The sequence below is a fragment of the Piliocolobus tephrosceles genome, chromosome 6 (assembly GCF_002776525.5).
Source record: "Piliocolobus tephrosceles isolate RC106 chromosome 6, ASM277652v3, whole genome shotgun sequence".
Lineage (NCBI taxonomy): Eukaryota > Metazoa > Chordata > Mammalia > Primates > Cercopithecidae > Piliocolobus > Piliocolobus tephrosceles.
This window is the reverse complement of record NC_045439.1, coordinates 88,390,736-88,411,527: the sequence shown is the minus strand read 5'-3', so window position 1 is coordinate 88,411,527 and position 20,792 is coordinate 88,390,736. Positions and strand designations below refer to the sequence as shown.

Here is a 20,792-nt window from a genome sequence, read left to right as displayed (position 1 = left end):
CCAGGGAATTGACTCATGCAGTGAGATACAGCAGCGAGCTCCCCAGAGCTGTGATAAAGAAGCTAATCTATTTTAGAATGGAGTCCTGAAGGAAAGAGTATATTTGACTACATAGGAACATTATGTACTCCTGTCTATCTGGGCATCCTTCTACTTGATGTATTAAAGATGTCCCCTGCCAAGCTCTGCTTCCCCTTATTAATTTCAGAGAGGTCTCTAACTCACTAGGTGGGTATTGGAAGGCAGGCTGCTATTCTTGCTGCCTTAATAATGCCTAGGCTCAAGCCTGTGCCTCATTCCGTAGAACAGTAGCTCTGCCTTAGTTATTTCAGAGTATCTGTACCTCACAGTTTCCTCCTCATCGGCCCCCTTGAGACTCACGTTAATGAGAAAGATGTAAGTAGCTAAACACTTGGAAGAGTGTTGCTTTTTATTGATCATAACTTAATATGCTTATGAGTCAGATCATGTGCTTTTCCCCAAAAGACTCACTGCCCTCAGAATAAAGCTCACCCTTTTTATCATAGCCCCCTGCTTCTTCCTCCTGCTTGCCTTGCTCACCCTCCTGTAACCACATCATCCTTGCCATTCCTCTGCCTGGAATGTTTTCCCTCCAGACCTTCGGACGTCTGCTCCCCAACTGCATCCAGGATTCTGCCTAGATGCCAGCTCCTGGTAGAGGCCTTCTTCCCTTTCCCTTCTACTTACTCCCATTCCTCTTATTCTTCATACAGTTACCACTTTTTGTTTGCATTCACCCGCATCCCCAAAATAAAGCTCCATGAGGGTGGAAACTTCATTCCATTATATCAACCAATGAGAGGCAAGCTGGCACTTAACACTGAGCTCTCAAAAAAATGAAAAAAGCCACTTGTCTCTCATACCAGCTCAATTTTAATTTTAAAGTGACAAATGTACAGGTGGAATAAAATTTTAAGCAACACCCTCCAAATTCCTCTTCATGACAAGAAGGAGCTGAATGTAATTTTACTCCATCACCAACGAAACAGTAGTTCTTTAGCAATAATTAGGAAGTCACAGCACAGAAACAACACCCGAGTTGTGGTCCATTTACAAATAGATTATTTTTCACTTAGGCTTCGTTGGAAGAAGTGATTTTGTATCTATCCTGACCCATGGTCAAAGTGGGCATAGGTGGGCTGTTTCTATATTTTGAGCAAATTATGCCTCACTAGCTAGCAATGTTCTGCGGGAACCTGGTCCGTGCAGCTGGTTCACCCTACTTCTGCATGGTCTGATCTGCTTTTTGCCCCTCCTAAGGAAGATCCCTGGTCTGAGTGAAACTCTCAGGTGCCATGTAACCAAATAAGGGCAGGGTAGATCTGACAGGTGGCCTCTGCTTTAACCCAGCAGCTTACAAGTTTTTTGTGACTTGGGGGCAAGAAATAAGCAGTAATGGCTAAAGACTGAGGTAACCCTAAGTTCGAATTGTAGTCTACCTGTCAGGAATAAAATAATGACTGATATCCCTCCAAACAAGCTATAATTTACAGTAGTAGTCCATACAAACTGTAATCCACAGTGGAACTCAGAGCAGTTCTTACCAAAACATCACTTGAGCAGGAAGCCCTTTGTAATATGACTGTGCAATGAGAGGAACAATCCTTTGGAAGGGAGCTGAATCTGGGAGAATAAGGTGGAAAACACTGGGGAGTTCTATGCCTTTGCAGACCCTCAAGTCACCCCAGATTACTGGTCAGAGAAGCTGGCTGTGCCATGGGCCAAACCAGCGGCATTCTCCCTCGGCTTCTGTTGCTGCACTGAGGCTGCCGGGGACACAGAAGGATTTAGTTTTCTTTACAAGTAAGCACTTTGGTGGGAAAGCATTGCAAAAGTTGTCAACAGAAAATCATTAAAACCATGAAGAAAAAGGTGTGAGGGTCACAGGCAAACAGTTATCAGCATATGATTCAAAACACTGGTTTGTCCTCACCACAGAGCTTGGAAGGTTCAGAAAACTTCCAAGAGAGATGATCAGACACACTCACATTCCATCCACTGAAGGGCACAGAACAGTAGGAACTAAGTTGGCCCTGTTAAGCAGGCACAGGCAGCCATGTCCGATCCATGGATGTGCTTTTGTTCTTTAAGAGGATCATCTAGAATCCTCAGAAATGTTATCTTAGCAGCCCTGAGATCATGCCCTCAATAACTCTGCCAAGGGAGGGGGGAGAAACCACAGACCTAGAGATGGGCCAGGATGCCCACTTTGTGCCTTGGGGTTTGCTAGGGGGCTGAGCTGCTAACTGGGCTGTGCTTTATTGGTGACACTGAATTATGGCAAAGCCACTAGAAGCACAAAGTGTTGGTGCAATTACTGACATCTCAAAAAGTATATCCTGAAAATAGAAATGAACAGATTCCATATACAGACTACAGGTGATTTACACTTAAAACATTTAAATATAAATTAAGCTATAACTTAAGTTACAACCAAAATAAAAACCAAAAAGACACTCAGCAATTAAGAATGCTGAACACGTACACAGGACATCCCAAACATGAGGCCATTAAAGCGATCCATTTTCATTGTGCCAACTTTACATTCATCATGTGCTAGTCCAGCAGGGCCACGCAGCCCCGCACCACGTCATGCTGTCTGGCACTGCACTCCAGCCCGGGGCCCGTCTTCGTCCTCCTCGTAGGCCTCCCTGTGCTGACGCCAGTTCTGCTCATTGGGACAAAACTCCTTCAGCTCCACTTGATCCATGTCATCTGTAATCCTCACTTTCTGTCGAGGAGGCAGTAGAGCTTCCAGCTGAGGAAGCTTTTCCAGAGAAAGCCAGTGTTTTTCAGGAAAGATTACCTGTAAAAAGTGAGGTGGGAAAGAAAGGTGGCTGTTTATTCCTCTTCCAATTAAGGCATTTAATAATATGTCCACGACAATGAAACACAGTGAACTTACTAAAAATTGTATGATCAGAATCCCTTTTTCCAGGGGTGCTTTGTAGATGGGCATTCCTTCATCACGCACACATTTCAGGTCCCCGTGCTTTATCACCTCACCTGCCAGAGAAAGGGTCAATTATGAAGCACAAAGGCAGAGGGGCCTGCAGAGGTCGTTCTCCCTCACGGGAGAGCCTGAGGCAGGTCCTAGCGCCCCGTGGCACTGGGCAAAAGAAGTGTGGCATCTGACTGGAAAGATGGCCCCAATCCCAGGTATCCTTGTCAGGTACCGCCTGGGGGTGGGGCTCGGGCTGGAACTCTGGCCCATGCTCCCCTGGCCCGTGCTCTGGGCTCCAACAGTGTATCAAGGGGGCAGCATCACAGGTAGGTTTGAAACAAGTGAACCAGAAGTCATGACACCCAAGTCTGCATAAAATGGGGCCAACAACCATCACTCTGCCCCTTCGTGGGGTGACAGGTATCCCTACCACAAGGGGAACAGGAATGCTCCTCACAGACAGGAAGAAGCCTCAAGAGTCCAACCAGTCCCCTGCCTGGCATAAAAACTGGCTCCTGGCCACCTGTAGGTGACACCCAGGTTCCTTGGTAGGGAGCTCACTAGGTGGCTTGGCCACAGGCAATCTCCTTCATGGTCAAAATGCACTTCCATACACGCTGCTGAGCTGGAGTCACCCTCCCGGCTGGCACCCGCTGGGTCTTACAGCTACGTGACTTTGCAAGGCATCAGGGGAGTTCAGACCCCAAGAACTCTGAGGCATTCTCCCAAGTCAGAAACTTCCCTCTAAGCATGGAAAAGGAAAGAGACAGAAGGGTTTCTGATAAAGTATACTCTTCAGCTCGGCGATGAATATGGACAAAGACAAAGAAATGTTTGGAAAAAATGGGGGAGATGGTAGAGGGGAATCAAAACAATTTATTCAGCAGTCCACTTCCATATGGAACTATCTAGAAAGTGAGCTCTCTCTTCAAGAGGAAATCTTTAAAGAGCAGGTTTTAAAAATAAAGTAAGCCAGTGACTATCCTTGAGGTTCATTCACAGGCAGGGCTGTGGCTCAGACATGGCCTTCAGAGCCTACTGACTGTGCAGGACAGCAACCCCTTAGCTAAACTGCTCCGGATTGCTGGCTTTTTGTGTTCCTGTTTATTCTTTTTCTGAAATACAGTCATGGCCAGGCGTGGTGGCTCACGCCTGTAATCCCAGCACTTTGGGAGGCCGAGGCGGCCGGATCACGAGGTCAGGAGTTTGAGACCAGCCTGACAAACATAGTGAAAAAACCCCCATCTCTACTAAAAAAAAATAGAAAAATTAGCTGGGCATGATGGGGTGTGCCTGTAATCCCAGCTACTCAGGAGGCTGAGGCAGGAGAATGGCGTGAACCCGGGAGGCAGAGCTTACAGTGAACCAAGATGGTGCCACTGCACTCCAGCCTGGACAACAGAGCAAAACTCCATCTCGAAAAAAAAAAGAAAAAAGAAATACAGTCATGTACAGCATAGCGACCTTTCAGTCAACATTTATGAAGATGGTTGCAAAGATTACACCAAACTTTTACTGCACCTTTCCTATGTTCAGATACCCACATACTCAGCATCGTATTACAACTGCCAACAGTATTCAGTATAGCAACCTGCTATGCAGGTTTTGGCCCAGGAGCAACAGGCTATGCCACACAGCCTAGGGTGTAGCAGCCTACGCCATCTAGGTCTGTGCAAGTATATTCTATGATGTTCACACCACGACAACATCGCCAAACAATGCATTTCTCAGAATGTAGCCCCATCATTACGTGACACATGACTGGTTTTTCTGTCTCCCCATTCCTATCAGGTGTCACTTCTTGCTGCTCTCAAGCTCTACTCCCCATGCTTCTGCTTCTAGCTTACTGGGAGGTGGGAAACTGACCAAGCGTGGAAAACTACAGGTAGAAGACCACCACAATTTCGGCTCTCCCGGCAGGTAAATACCCGCCTGCAGGCAGGGCCATCACACCCTTGTGTGGCTCCAAAATCACTTTTTTAGTTAATCCAATCCTCAGCAATGCTCGTAACAGGCTAAAGGGCTCTAGGGAAGAAGGCATTTCAACAGCAGAAGAGAGGAGGAAGAGGGAGGAGAGAAGATGGAGAAACAAGAAATAAGCCAACACAAAAGAGGGGTGAAGAAAAAAGGAGAGGGTGCAAAAGGGAACAAAGTAAAAGCAAAAACAAAACAAAAAGGAAAACAAATCCCCAAAGAACTCTCCAACGGCAGGTTTCCTGGATGCTCCACCCTTCCTTAGAATAAAGAAGGAAATAGGTTTCTTAGGATTTGCCACTTCCTTCCCTCTGGGGCTTTTTCTCCGCCACCCTCACTCCATTTGGCTCCCGGTTCCCTAGACTGGGGTCAGCGCAGGCAGCAAGGAACACTGGGCTCTGACCCCTGGCAGGGCCCAAGCCTCAAACAGTCCACCCCTGGACAGGATGGTCTTTCCCAAAGAAGTTACATACAGATGCCGCCCAGCCCCGGCTCAGGAGGGCTAGGATCTGGGCTGTGACCATGTAAGGGCGTCTTGGACACAATGCCAGGGTGTTGAGCTCACAACCAGTGGTCTGGGGCTTCATGTAAACTGTGATCTTCAAACTCCTTCTCGAGGGAAGAAATGGGTGCCTTGGGAGGTCTATGGAAGCCTAAGGGTAGGTGTTTGATTTTAAATTTTCATGCAAATTTTGCATTATACTGTAGTGCTTCTTCCCTCAATCCTTGATTATGTATCAAAACACACGCAAGTCTGGGCAACATGGCAAAACCCCATCTCTACAAAAAATATAAAAATTAGATGGGCGTGGTAGCATGTGGCTGTAGCACCAGCTACTTGAGAGGCTGAGGTGGAGGTTACAGTGAGCTGAGATCACGCCACTGCACTTCAGTCTGTATGACAGAGCGAGAACCTTGTCTCAAAAAATAAATGAACAAATTTTAAAAATAAATAAAAACAGACACAGAGCAAATGACAAACCAAATGGGGTAAAATGTTAACATCAGACAAATCATATACGGGTGGACCTCGGACTATTTTTGCATTTACAACTTTTTGTAAGCTTGAAATTGTTTCCAAATAAGTTTATTTTAAAATCCCAAAAACTGATCAAGGCTTGGATATATAATTCTGCTTCCTATTATCCCCAGGAAAGGAGGAACCTGAAAGAATCAAAGAGAGGAAAGAGAAAAAGAGCACAAGGCTGGGAAGAGGAAAGCAGGCAAGGAGGGGAAGGGGGAAAGGGACAGGGAGGGAACAGAAGCCCAGGCCTCAGTCACCCCACTGGACTTGAGTCTTATCTCCAGCTGCCACTGCCCTGGGGGCAGGCTTATTGGCTGGTTACCTCCCTGCCTGCTCTGAACCTACCCCTTTTGCCCCAAACTTCAAATGGCCATAGGAAAAGGTAATCCCAGCCCCATGGCCAGTGAGGGGACTACAGCAACACTGCAAATGGCTGGTGCTGGGGCCCAGGTTGCTTCGGTGGCGTAGCCACCACCACACCCATCCAGACATTCTTTGCTATGCACAGCTGACCTTAGTGCTATTCAGAAGCAGCTTCAAGTCAAGGTCTCTGGCCTGGCCTCTCTCCTTTCTCAGCCCCTTCGAGGCAGTTGCTCTGGTGCCCACACAGACCCTCACTGCAGCGAACACAGAAGCCCTCCTGGGAGATGAGTCCCCTAGTGTCTACAAGGGGGTTGGGGGCTGAGCTCAGGCCCTCAGGAACCCTTTCAGCCCAGAGGCATCTCCCTCTGGCTCCCATGGGTGTGTGCAGACCAGCAATTCCTGTGGAAACCTCCAAGGATAAGCTGATAGGCAAAGTCTTTCTTACAGGAAAGTTCTACTTTAAAATGTAACTCATGTAATGAACCACAGAGGCTACAGGAACATGTGGATGAATCAGCACAAATCACCACTTGATAGAAAAACACCACCTATTAAGCTGTTTTCTTATACAAAAATAAATTTTTAAAAATTTAAGTTTAATTGGTAGACTTCATCTAAAATTTCAGAGCCCCAAGATTCTTATTTGAGACTTTTCCCCCCAACCGAATATTTTTCTAGGAGAATATAAAAGGACTTTATAAATTATCCAGAGTCATTAGGGATAACTTTAAATTTAGAGAAAATCACGTCATACTAATTTGTGTAACAGAATTTGACTTTAAATGTGAAATCAAGTGAACTATTCCCAACACAAATAAGAAATACTCAAAGCAACAGATGCCCTAAACACCTGGCTTGATCATTACCCATTTTATGCATGGGACAAAGTATTACATGCACCCAATCAATATGTAAAATACTATGTAGCAATAAAAAAATCAGGCTAACTTGCCAGAATTATGCCAAACATACAGAACGTCAATGGAAACACACATTTGAAACTTTACCTGATTTGGATGTAATAACAAGAATTCGATTGTCCAATGTTTTTATCGTCTTCTTGAAGCCACAAAGAGCTTCAGAAAGCTGAATTTTCATTTTCATGATCAAGTCATTGCCTCGTCTCTGAAAGACACTATGATCCTTCTGATCAAGCACAATTATGACATCACCAGGCTCCAGCTCAGGCTCCTGATCTCCTTCTCCATGAAATAGTATCTTTTGCCCATCTTTCATACCTATGAAACATCATCCCTTTCTGATTAGCAATTTCTCATACAAACCATGCTTCCTTAAAGCTTCTGAAGAAGGAACAGAGTCCTTCAGGGGTTCTTTATTCATCAAGCCTCCTAACCTCATGCAGGCACAAGGCAGGGAGGGGTGGCTAGGATGGCCAATGAGAAAAGAGGTCCCGCTTCCCTTGGCATAATGTGGGGCCAAGCCCAGCATGCACAGGGAGAGGGGGAATGCGGCTCTACATCCCAGGTTTCCACAGCACTCCCTTCCCCGGGCCTGTGATGCCACACTGCCAGCATGGGGTCACCACCCACTTCCCGGGGCACAGGGTGCATGACTCAGGACTGATGGGGGTCAGCCAGCCCTGTCCTTTTCTAACAAGTCATTATGCACACTCAAGGCACAGGGTTCAGGCATGTTTAAACAGTAAGTCCTTTAATAACACCTGTGTCGGTTTGGGTGTTAATTCTTTTACTTTTGGTCTCGTATCTGATCTAGGATATATTCACTGGATTGGAAAGCCACAGAATCATCAGGGAATACTTGGAGGACAGCTAAAATGGAAAAAGGCCTTAAAATGATAACATCAGGCAAAATGAATAGCAGGAGAAGGTGCTGTATTTGGGGGAATCTGATGCACCAGATGGGGAAATGTGGAGAGAAAGGGAACATGCAGCCACAAATACTTACACAAGCCCTTACGGCCAATGAGCATTGGAAGCGACCAGGAAGGCACTCCTAAAGATTCTAGAGGAATGGCTTGAGAATGTCAGGAGATGGCAACTAACCAAAACCAAGGCCAAGTAAGACTTTCAGAGCATTAGAAAATCTCATAAAGAGGCTGTCTGTGATCTCAAGGAAGTAAACCTCGGCAAGAACACTTTGGCAGGTGACATGGAATGGAAATAAGGCCAGGAAGGGTGGAGAGAAGATGACTGGGAAACAAGAAGAATTCATGGCACACCCAATACATGTTGTGATACAGCTCACTTCCCTGATTATCCCACGATTAGCATCCAGTCAGCATTTCCAGCCAGTGTGGAGCACCAGCTCTGCGCAGCCTCACCTTTTTCAACATGTACCTCGATAATCTTCTTCTCACGGATCACCTTGGCACCGCTGCAGCTCTCGCAGCGGTCCTTGGGGTTGATGCGCTCACCCTGGCCCTTGCACTCAACGCACACGGTCTGGATCTGCTGCACCATGCCCGGCCCGATCTGCTGGATGTGGATCTGCATCCCCCGCCCCTTGCACAGCGGGCAGTTCTCCACCGATCCCTTCTTCCCACCAACACCTGCAGGGTCGGGGGAGGCAGGAGTGAGGGCCATGCTCTGCCCTTACCAGTGTCCCTGCTGGGTGCCACAGCAGAAGGGTAGGGAACCCTCACATTGGACATTGGGCTTAGAATTCTATTTATAATCAAAAAACAATGCAGAAGAGCCTGGAGGAGTCCAGCCAAGTAGATAACATCCAGATGTTAACATCTGACCTCAAATAATGTGTGATTTTGGCCGCATCAATCCAAATTTATTACTTTAGCTTCATCAAATGTGTTTTCTTCCACCCCAGGTGGAACCTGCATAGGCCCACAGATGAATGAGGAGGCTGGGGCTGTGGAGATCTAGAGAACAAAAGCTCTGTCAATAGCAGCAGCTACCCAGCTCAGCCAATTCTCTCTGTGGGACAATGTGAGGCTGGAGTAACCAGACATGGCTTTTCTTGAAAACTCAGATTTTTAAAAAATTACAATAATTATATGTACATTTAAGTCAGGGGTCAAGAAACCATGGCCAGACTGCTTGGGTTTGTAAATAAAGCTTTACTGGAACACAGGCATGTCCATTCATTTATGTAATATGATGGCAGAGTGAACTAGTTACAAAAGACTCCATGGCCCGGAAAGCCTAAAATCTGGCTCTTTACAGAAAAAGTCTGCCAGCCAACCCCCTAGATGAGGTCAAGTGTCTGATTTTTAATTTTTAGAAATAGTTGTCAACATGTCAAATAGAGGTGCAGCCCGAAGAAAACATTCATTCAGGCAAAGAGATGTGGTCCTCAGGCCACCTGGTTGTAATCTCTGCTTGACCCTTGCATTTGAAATAAGATAACTTATTTTCCCTGAACTAAAACAAGCACTGTTTCTGAATCTAAGGGATCAGAACTGTGAGGTTCAGTCAAAAATTAATTTTTACCTTCACATTTCTCACAAATTACATTTTTCTGGAGGGCCAATTTCTTCGTGACTCCATTATACAAATCTTCAAGAGTTACAGATAACTGGTGTACAACATTCTTGCCTTAGCAAGGGAGAAAAAAAATTAGTGGCGTTGAATGAAATATACCACTGTATTAAATACCACCCATATGACCCTTAGTTGTATGAAATCTCCAGAGATTCAAGACTGTGGCTGGGTCATGCACTCCCTTCCCTGCAGGAAGCAATGCTTCTATTACCCCAGCCCATCCTTCTGGCCCTCAGCCAATAACAAGAGCTAATACCTTCTCTAGCTATGAGCTAATTAATCATTTATAGAGGCCAACAAAAAGACTTTCCACCTTTATTTTTGGAGAACAAATCTGAGGATAGGGAGAGCACTAATTGAGAAACCGAAAGCAGTATGAACCCATGAAGTTGGTTAAGTTTCCCCATGAAAGGAGTTCTTTCTGTACATAAATCTGTGACAGCCAAAGTCTCTGGATCTTTCACTGAAACTCTTCCTTGGGCATAAAGCACTTTACTTTCTGAGCCCTTCTGTAACTGGTGGCCAAATGGGAATTCTTTCCTCTGCCAAAATCTTGCTTTTGCACTCAGGACGGTGGGTGGTTGGTCCTCAGGGTGGGGGTGTGCTCCAGCGCCTGCCAGCCTGTCAAGACTGACAGCATCAAGACCCTCCCTGCTGCCCGTGGAGCTCCTGCAGTCACTGAGACAAGCTGTCCTGGTTTACTGGCTGCCAACTTTAAGAGATGACTTAATTAAGGGCATGAAGTTTTTCATCTCAAGACAGTGAGGGAGCTGGACAAGAGAATATCCAAAGTTTTAATCACATCCACACCATCAATTATATGAGCAGGCAATATGCTCAAAGGACAGGGGAAGGATTTTTCCCTAATAAACACTTTGTGATTTTCAGCACTCTGTGTTCACAGAATTGACACCCAAGCTTTTTAAAGCTCAAAGTCAATTACAATGTGATAACAGGTGCTGCTTCATTTATCTAGGGGTCTCTCAAAAACCACACTTCTTAAACCCCAAGGCAGAGCTCATTTCTTCTGACTTTATCCAGAATTATAATAAGCCTGCTTAATTTTCTGGTTTCAAGATTCAAAGCAGCCTGACAACAGTAAACTAAACAGGGGGAATGGGAACTAGTCTATTAGCAACTACTAGCATTAGCAACTACTAACAACAGAGGTAACAGCCTGTAGCCTGGCAGAAGGTGAGATGCAGAAAAATTAGGAAGAGCAAACCCCGAAAGTCAAAACAGTGGCCTGGGGCCACTGAGCTAAGGGCTAAGTTCCTCATTCACCTGGGGATGAAGTTGCTACTACTCATAAAGCATTCTGAAAAGAAAGGCAGGTCATTTACAAAGATTTCAAAACATAAAGAGGTAAAATTTGTTACCTAGAAAATCCCCTGAGCAGGCTGGGAAATGAGGCCATACTGAACATGGCAAGGGTACCCACCTAGAATTAGAGAGCCTGCAGCCCAGGTCAGGGAAAATGGAAGGCCACAAAGGGAGGGTGGGCAAGAGGGGAGAGGAACACTCTCGGTAAAGGATCCCTGACAACCACAGGAGGCGTCATTTACATCCCTCAACACACTCTGGTGCCTGACCCCAACAACAGAGGAAAAGAAGGCACGATGAACTTGACCTTCCTCTTTTCTATCCACCACTCCATTCGCTCGTTCATATAGTATTGGAGGATGTCAGATAATTACTAAATTTACCAGGAGTTTCCAGGTAGCCTGAGCACTAGACAAGTGATAAACTCTTTAAAGTTAATGATCCCAAAACATGGCAACTGTACCTCGTTTTTTTTGTGTGTGTGTGTGTCTGTCTGTTTTTTTAAGACAGGGCCCCACCCTGTCATGCAGGCTGGATTGCTCACTGCAGTCTTGACTTCCTGGGCTCAAGTCATCCTCCTGCCTCAGCCTCTCAAGAAGTAGCTGAGACTACAGGCATGAGTCACCAGGCCTGGCTAATTTTTTTATTTTTATTTTTTTGAGATGGGGGGGTCTCACTATGTTGCCCCAGTTGGTCTTGAAATCCTGGCCTAAAACGATCCTCCCACCTTGGCCTCCCAAAGTGCTGAGATTACAGACATGAACCACTGCACCTGGTCCAATCATATCCTTTTAAAGCATGATCTATCCTGATTCCAAAAACATGTACAATTGTGGAAACCATACAACTTATTTATGTTTCTTTAAAAGCATTTACCTCTTCTCTCTCTAGCCATCCGTCCACCACCACCAAAGAACATGTCAAAGATGTCCATGGGTGAAGAGAAGCTGGGGCTGCCTGAGCCTCCTTCTTTAATTGCCTGCTCTCCGCCTTGGTCATAAATATCCCTTTTCTTTGGATCTGAAAGCACTTCATATGCCTGGGATATGAGTTTAAACTTTAAAAGAAAGAGAGAGAGTGAGAGATTTTTAAAAAGAGAGAGGTTTCAGTTGTTTTGTTAAGCAAACCCGCCATATAAACATACAAAGTAATAGAGGTATTCTGCCCCCAAACCCTTGAACTAGCCAGTCTATACATCCTCTACCTGGAACCTGACTTGCCTGTCTACTTACTCCTTCGGTAAAGTGGGAAACACAGGGCAAACATATTAAGGGACTGGTGAAAGGGACATGACAAGAACAAGGAAGAGAAGGCAGTAGAGAAGGAAAGTTTCTCCCTAACCTGGCTGCACCAGACAGGAAGTCGAGTCCAGCTAGGGTACCATGAGATAATGCCAGGGCTGAATCTCTAACCAGATAAAGCTAGGACTCTGGGCACTACCACTGGCTCACCTCCTCATGGGAATGATTTCATTAGTTTACTAGCATGAAATTCAACTACAGGCATCTGTGAGCACCTAACCACATGCCAGACATTGTATACAAACCTATACTCCTGATCCTCCCCCAAAAGCCCCATCCTGCCCATAGTCTTCCCCATATCACAGTCATTGGCAATGCCAATCTCACCTGTCAACAAATCCCACTGACGCTGCCTTCACATTTGCATCTCCAGTACCCTAAGACACACACAATATCCCATGTGTAGCATTCCTGCCGAAGAGTTACCACTGGAACCCAATTGTATGAAAGAATCAGAAAAGCCAAATTGAGAGATACTCTAAAATTAAAAGATAGGAATGCATACAATGTGTGATCCTCGATTAGATCCTGCACTGGGGGAAAAAAATGGCTAAAAAGGACATTATTGGAACAACGGGAGAAATGTGAATCTTTGTTCTCAATGTTAAACTTCTTGAATTTGATAACTGCACTATGGTTATGTACAAGGATGTCCTTGTGCCTAAGAGAAACATGCAGCACTTAGGGCTGAAAGGTTACGCTACAGGTAGCTTCCTCCCAAAACCTTTAGACAACAGTAATAATAATAATAACAGATAAAACAAATGTGACAATTTATTTACAACTGGTAAAGCTAGGTGAAGAATACATAGGTGTTCATTGTACCACTCATGTTTTCTGCAGGTATATGGAAATTTTAAAAATAAAATCGGAATGCTAAAACATGCAAGATCTGTTCTTTCTCACCACACCACATCCACTCTGGCAGAAGGCACCATCTCAGGCCTGGACTACTGAAGTGGCCTCCTCCCTGGTCTTCCATGTTCCCTTCTTGCCCCAGCTTTCAGTGTGTTCTCCATTCGAGCCTACTAACTAGGTCAATCCTCTGCTCAAACCTTTACAAGGCGGCCCATGTCACTGGGAGTAAAAGCCAGTCCTAACTTTCATCTATAAGCCCAACCTGGCACCTCTACTTTCCTCTCCTCCTGTGCGTCCCCACCCCAATTCTGTGCCAGCTTCACCAGGCTCCCTGCTGTTCCTCAATTCTGCAGCCTGAGCCTCAGAGGCACCTCAGCCTGGTGTGGCCTTCCCACTCACCTCTCTCCAGCCTTAGCTCACAGACCACCTTCTCAGGGATGCCTCCTGGTGATCCAGCTTTAACACTGCAAACCCACCTCAGACCCTCCCACCCCCTACCCCTGCTGCATATTTCTCCATAGCATTAACCACCTTCCAACAAGCTGTATCATCTATTGCTTAGCTTATGTAGCCCCCACTGCAACATAAGCTCCGTGAAGATGGGGGGTTTTGTCCACTGCTGTCTAACTGAGCCTGGAACCATGCCTGGCATGTAGAAGGCACTTGGTAAATACCTGTTAGATGAATGGTTCGATTCTGGGAACTCAGACATAAATAAATGAGGTACGGTCTTGGCCCTCCAGAGGCTACAGTTTAGTCAGAGAGACATATATGGATATATAGATACACAGATCTTATAATGCAGCTGGCTTCACAAAATACTCAGGGAAAAAAAGTGCCATGAAATAAGGAATTTGAGAGAACAAGGGAATTTGAGGCATTAACTCCTTTGTTCTACAAATCCCTGATTGAAATCTAATAAGTAACTAATAATAATAATAGCTAATAAAGAATAGCTAAAAAACTGTACAATTTAGAAAAGTATTAAAAAGACGTCAGCATCATATATAAGTCAGCTAGATCTTTCGATATGTTAATTCTCATACCATTTCTGCGAAGAAGTAAGTACCATTCACTACTACCCCTTTCCTCAGCAGAAAACCTGAGATACGGTGTAAGGATTGGTTGCCTGGTACAGATCAGAAAGCATCTAGGCCAGGCTGCCCCTAGAGAGTTTCCGCATCTATCTGCAGGTCAGGACTAGGTAAATAAGCTTCATGGGAATGTCCACTGGAAACACTCACCAAATACCCTGAATACTCACATGACATTTATACTTAGAATTATCTAAGAACGGAAAAGGAGTACCCAGTTGCTTGGGACATTCAGTCAGAGGCCAGACCTCACATGGGATGGGGGTTCCAACTACCAGTAGGGAGTCCATCCTCTAGGGTGCCAGGACTCCAAAGTCTAATTCAGTTCCCAGCCTGGACCCCCTTCTCCCAGTGGGAGACAAGTGCTATGACCAGCTTGCCTTTCAGGCCATGATCATTTGTCACAGAATCTTAACAGGATTACTATACAGCTGAGGGGAAAATGGCTTTGAAGACTATGTAACAACTTGAGAAAAGTACTTATAATAAAATATTAAGTGGAAACAAGAAAACAAAATGTCTATGTATCAGGATGGCCATGTATGATCATCCTGGGGAAAGCCTGGAAAGCAGCACAGAGTGGTTAGGATAATGTGTACTTGGTAGGTTTTCCTCTGTGTTCTATAATTTTCTGCACAGTTTGCTATCTTCTGATTTTTGAACCTGAAAATCTATCATTCAAACTAAAAGTTACAATGAAATTGACCAAAAGATCAAACTCATCTCAACAGGGTAGTAGCCAAGAATATACCCCACATCATTGCCCCTGAAAGGGACTATCTTGGTGACCCACTACCTACCACCCATGCGTCTTGCAAAAAAAAACCAGCCGCAGATAAGTACAGACTCCATACAGAGCGCCCGACAAACACAAGCTGCCCCAACGCTTAGCAACAGGGGACAACAGGGCAAAAAACAAAGACCAACACCCCAACGGCCTTCTCAGTTGTCCCAGCAAGGGCTAAAGAACTGGCATAGTCTATTTTTGAAGAGACATTAATAATACAGTGATAAACTTAGGAGGAAAAAAAATTTAAATGTTCTGCCTGTGATAAAGTGGAAAAGAACTGCACAGACTCACATACACACTCACAAAAGGCCTGCACAGTACACCCAGCACACAGTGGGGACCAGAAGAGGAGGTATTTGTTGAATGAATGAACAAATGAACGAATGAGCTCTCTCTGGGGAACTTTACAGCAGTTTCTATAAATTGTGTCCCCAGTCTCCTCATCCTCTTTGATTCCCAATCTAAATTACCACTCTCCTTCCAATATTCCTTCACTGCAATTTCCCTTCCAATTTGTGCCTTTATAGAGCCCTCTTCTCCTACATACAATTTTTTAAAGTGCATTTACTCAGCCAGCTAACAAACATTTTAGCACCTACCCTGCACAGCTAGCTACTCACCCCGTAAGTGGCCATGGGGGCACAGTCACTGCCCTGCTTATATTATGGCAGAGAATACAGTTATCAAACAAGAAATCACCTTTAAAGGAATACAGTTAATCAAACAAGTAATCACCATTAAAGTAGGATGCCTGTTGGGCCTGTGGTTCAGTCTACGAGGCAGAGGCAGCCTCCTGGAAGATGTTTTAGCTGAGAACTAAGGAGTTTTATCCCCTTCCGTGAAGGCAGGGGAAGGAAAGTATTCCTGGCAACAGGCACATCACAGAACCCCTCCCTCCAAGCTGAGATGGGCTTGCCAGACCTCACTGCCAAGGGCCTCATTTATGCGACACTAACTCAGTGCCTGGCTATAAATAAATATTAGTTTAAAACAAACCAAACAACCTGCCCAGACAGGTATTGACAGGGTGAAACCTACATATATGTAGTACAGGTCAAGTCTAATGTTTTAAAAATAAAAGCTTCAGAACAACAAAAGCACATTCAGCTCTAACTGTACACACAGAGGCATGAACTTACTCTTCTGAGTGCTGAGATTTGACCTGAAACCAGGGTCAGAAGGCTTTCCCACATGTCTTTAGCCACCTGCTGAAATGTGAAATTAGAAGCCTAGAAGCTCTCCTTAAACAAGACTATCAGAAGCAGACTACAATGAATGTAGGGAGCAGGTGGATGAATCACTAGCACCATGTAAAACGCCAGTGCCTTTAAAAGCTACAGTAAGCCATCTAAATATAGATGAGAAAGAACGCAAGTGGGTAACAGACAAATGGTCTTACACGAAAGCATTCTAAACTTGTGACAGCCACATTCAGCACATGTGGCTAAATATAAATATTCCATCACTGTTGCCATTCAGCCAAACCATCCTGAAGTAGCTTTCTCCAGTTTGGAATAACTAATGCAGACAGGTATTTTGATTCCAGTGTCGTTTCCAAAGGTCTTAAATGCTACATGGGTGATCAGTGTGGCTTCAAAAGTGGCCCAGGCGACACTGCTATCAGCTACTATAAAGGCCCCACCTCTCAAGACCCATGCGGAACAACCAAAGTTTTATAAGAAAATGGCAAGAAGTGAAAGGAGGAATGGGAGGGCCAGCAGCCTTTCCTTGCAACGCCTCATTCCTTCAATTCACCTATTCAGGTGGGTCATGAGCCTCTTTAGAGATAAAAAGCAAACTTTCTGTAAACAGGATGGAAAAGCTTTTAACTTTTGTCTCTAAAATGCAGAGTATTTTCAGTCTATGATTGGTACTTATGATCAACTGTGTGTCACTTGTCACCGAAAACCCAGAATATGACTACTAGCTAATGTCAGGCTGCACATGTCCATGTTCCTGTTTAATAAAGAAAATGGAATTATTCACTATCTGACACTTTTATCAGGTAGGAAGCAGGTGCACAGAACAAATCCAGCTAGTCATTCTCAAGAGAGGCACGGCGTTTGTCCAAGGTACCGGCTCAGATTGAAGACACTCATCCCTAGGGTTTATGCATCAACAGAGTACACGAGCCAGTCGTTCCCAGCAAGTACACAACTGTTTGTGCGTGCCTCAGTTTCCCGATTTCCAGGCCGCCTCTCCCACAGGAACGCCAACACACCCTATGAGAACTGGGTTCAGCCCCTGCGCCTCCCTGACGCCCAAGTCCAGCGCGCACTGCAGGGGCTACCCAAACACTTGTGGAGCTAATGGAGGAATGAATGGGTTCGGCAGGGACTCGCGAGAGGCCCCAGTGCCGCACCACATGCCTCCTCCGCGGGCGAAGCGCCCTCCACCGACCGCGCCACAGGGCGCCCAGGTCTCGCGCCACCTCTGCCCCGGCCTGGCTCCGAGGCGCCTGGCGACGGCCTCCCCAACAAACGCGGCTCAAGTTTCCCACCGCCTTCAGTGCTCCTGGCTTAATAACCCTCGGCCCCTAGGGAGCCCGACCCGCGCCCCGCGCCGCCCCTCACCTTCTCGCCCTCATCCGGGTTCTTGTCCGGGTGGTACTTGAGAGCCAGCTTCCGATAGGCCTTCTTGATCTCCTCCGGGGACGCGCTGGGCTTCACGCCCAGGATGTCATAGTACTGGGTCTCCTTCACCATCTTGTCTCTGCGGGCGGGCGGGCGGGCGAGGCCGGTCAGAGTGCCCCGGACGCCCCTGCCGGGACCCTGGCCCGCGCCCCCGCCGCCCGCCCGCACGTCACGGTCACGGTCACCGCTGCCACCGCCCTCGCCGCCGCCGCCGACGCCGCCGCCGCCGCCGCCTGTGGCTCCCGCCCGCTCCCCGCGCTAGGCAGACTTTCACGCTCGGCACCGCCGCACTAGAGCCACCGGCTCCTCCGCGGCGGGTTTTATTCGGCGCCGGCGGAAGCTTCCGCAAGGAGACAGTGACGCCACAAAGGCCTAGAACCTTCGCGGAGGTTCCGGGCGGCGCTGCGGCCGGTTCGCGGACCAGACCCCCGACGCCCGTCCAGCGCTGCCCAGCCGCTCACCCGGGCTTCTCGGGCGTTTGCTCCTCTGGCTGCCTGTCCGACTCCTCGGAGCTCCAGCTCTGACTGCCGCCCCGGGCCATGGCGGGGGCCGAAGAAGGCGGCTTGGGCCTGGAGGGCGCCCTCCGACGACCGTTCCGCCGCCCCGACGCGGCCCCTTTGCCCTTCTGTGGGTCCGTGGAGCCGGCTGGCTGGAGAGTAGGCGGCCTGGAGGGCTATGTCGGCAGGAGCCCTGCGCCAAAGGGTGGGACTGGCAGAGCTGCGCCCTGCGGTCCCAACCTGGCCTCTCCCGTGGGGTGTGGTCGCCCTCTGTTCGGTCACAGCCAGGCTGCGGCCTAAGGTGTGCCTGGGATTGTTGCATTTTTAGGGGGTTGGAGTGGGTAGGGGCCCTCTGCCTCCTCATGACCGCAAGGCTGAGGTGAACCTCTGGCCTTCCAGTTGAGGTACGGGGGTCCTTTGGTGGCCCCAGATGTGGACAATATCCTCTCGACTGCCCACCACTGGGAACCCTTAAGTCCCCCAAGGGTGAGCAGTGACGTCCCCCAAGTCTACCAAGGGCGGACAGTGCCCTCTTCTCCCAGAGGTGGGAAACCGCCCTTTCCCCTCTGCACATTATCAGTGAGCAAACGTCAGGGCCGGAACAGGCTGGTGGGCCCAGGGTTATGCACAGAGGGTCCCGTGGCCTGGACCCTGACAAGGCTAGGTGGCCAGGGACGCTTGCCTGGAAGAGTACAGGAATAGGTCCCAACTTCCCTAGGCTGCCCCCAGCTCCCCACGGGTGCTCAGGGAGTCCAGATCACAAACTGTCTCAGAAAAGTGGGCGTGGAAAACAGGCCGCGGCGCTATCACAGAATTGCAGGCCCCTGTCCCCTAGGCCTCCCTTGGCTTCTGCCAGGGGAACACTTTGTCAGGAAGGGGGTCACTGCTCACCTCCAGGAGATCCCCTGGCCTTGTTTTGGGTACTATGGCTGAAGCAGGCACTACCTCTCCTCCATGTGTTCAATGGGGGTGAGAGATGACTTTTACTGTACAAGAGAAATTAAGCTGCTGTTCTTGGAGATGTTGCTTTTTTTTCTTCTTAATTGTGCCTTGTAGAGCAGAACCTTTAGGCAGAGAACTCAGAGCTAGATGTCAGGAATGTTGCTTTCTGTCCAGATACTACTCTCTGAGCCTTAGCCTCTCAACAGTTTTCTTCGTCAGCAGGACATGGGCATTGCCACTTGCCTGCCTTTCTCAGAGGGCTCTTGTAGGGATCATATGGGATGATAACTGTGAAGGCATCTAGCACAGTGGGTCTCAAACCTAGCTCCTGACAGAAATCACCTGGAATCTTCTAAAAGTCCCTGTGGGTTGCACTCCACACCTGTTACTTTAGAGCTTCTAGGGGTGAGGTCCAGGCATCAGTATTTTGAAAGCTCCCCAGGTGGTGCAGCCAGAGCCAAGATCCACAGGGCCACATACTTGTCCAGACTCAATCCTCGAGACCAGTGGCATTCATAAAATGGGCATGTGCAAGAGAGGGATGGCTTATAGAGCCTAGAAACATAGAATGGAGCTCTGCACTTTGGACGACAGTGAATTCTGGAACCAGTGAGACCTAGACCTAGGTTCAAATCCCAGCACTGCTACTTCTGGCTGCGGAACCTTGGGCAGGCAACCTTTCTGAGCCTCAGTTTTCTCAACCTTTTAATGAGGATATTAATTATAACTACTTCATAACTTTGTGAAACACCTGGTACGTAGTCACAATATTGATGCTTTTATTGGGAGAGGTAGGGGCTAAGGTAAAGAAGCTGATAGTGATTCTTTTCTTGATGGAACCTAGCCATGCTTGTCTGAGTCCTCTTCTCAACTAGGCTTCAATCTTGGCCTATAAAGACTGAACAGAACACAGTTTCTAATAACAGCGTCACATCCTTAAGATCACCAGTTCCCAGGCTTTTAGGCACCAGAGACAAGTTTCATGGAAAACAGTGGTGTCACAGACAGGGTGGTGGGGATGGGCAATAATTCTATGATGAAGGCCTGGCGTGGTGGCTCACACCTGTAATCCCAGCACTTTGGGAGGCCGAGGTGGGCAGATCACTTGAGGCCAGGAGTTCAAGACCAGCCTGGCCAACTTGGTGAAACTCCATCTCTACTAAAAATACAAAAATTAGCCGGGCATGGTGGTGCTAGCCTGTAATCTCAGCTACTCAGGAGGCTGAGGCACAAGAATTGCTCAAATCCGGGAGGCGGAGGCTGCAGCGAGCCGAGATCACACCACTGCACTCCAGCCTGGGTGACAGAGCAAGACTCCGTCTCAAAAAATAAATAAATAACAATAGGATTGCCTAGTAAAATCAGCCATTTTTGGCCAGGTGCGGTGGCTCAGGCGTGTAATCCCAGCACTTTGGGAGGTCGAGGTGGGCAGATCACTTGAGCTCAGGAGTTTGAGACCAGCCTGGTCAACATGGTGAAACCCTGTCTCTACTAAAAATATAAAAATTGGCCAGATGTGGTGGCACGGGCCTGTAATCCCAGCTACTCA

The 20,792-nt window shown here is 47.3% G+C and overlaps 1 protein-coding gene across 2 annotated transcripts; it reads right to left on the bottom strand.

Moving 5' to 3' along the window:
• Positions 1–871: 871 nt before the first annotated feature.
• Positions 872–18,573, bottom strand: DNAJA4 (DnaJ heat shock protein family (Hsp40) member A4). Of its 2 annotated transcripts, none has more exons than XM_023196547.2 (8): positions 18,266–18,573; positions 17,745–17,883; positions 12,005–12,185; positions 9,755–9,859; positions 8,629–8,856; positions 7,334–7,564; positions 2,927–3,027; positions 872–2,827 (listed from the first exon to the last, which is right to left on the bottom strand). In XM_023196547.2, exons 1-8 carry the CDS (start codon positions 18,343–18,345, stop codon positions 2,612–2,614), a joined length of 1,281 nt encoding a protein of 426 aa, XP_023052315.1. In that variant the 5' UTR covers positions 18,346–18,573; the 3' UTR covers positions 872–2,611. The 2 variants fall into 2 exon arrangements, with proteins under 2 accessions (XP_023052315.1, XP_023052317.1); XM_023196549.2 differs by lacking the exon at positions 18,266–18,573 and adding an exon at positions 17,973–18,144.
• Between the last annotated feature and the right edge of the window lie 2,219 nt (positions 18,574–20,792).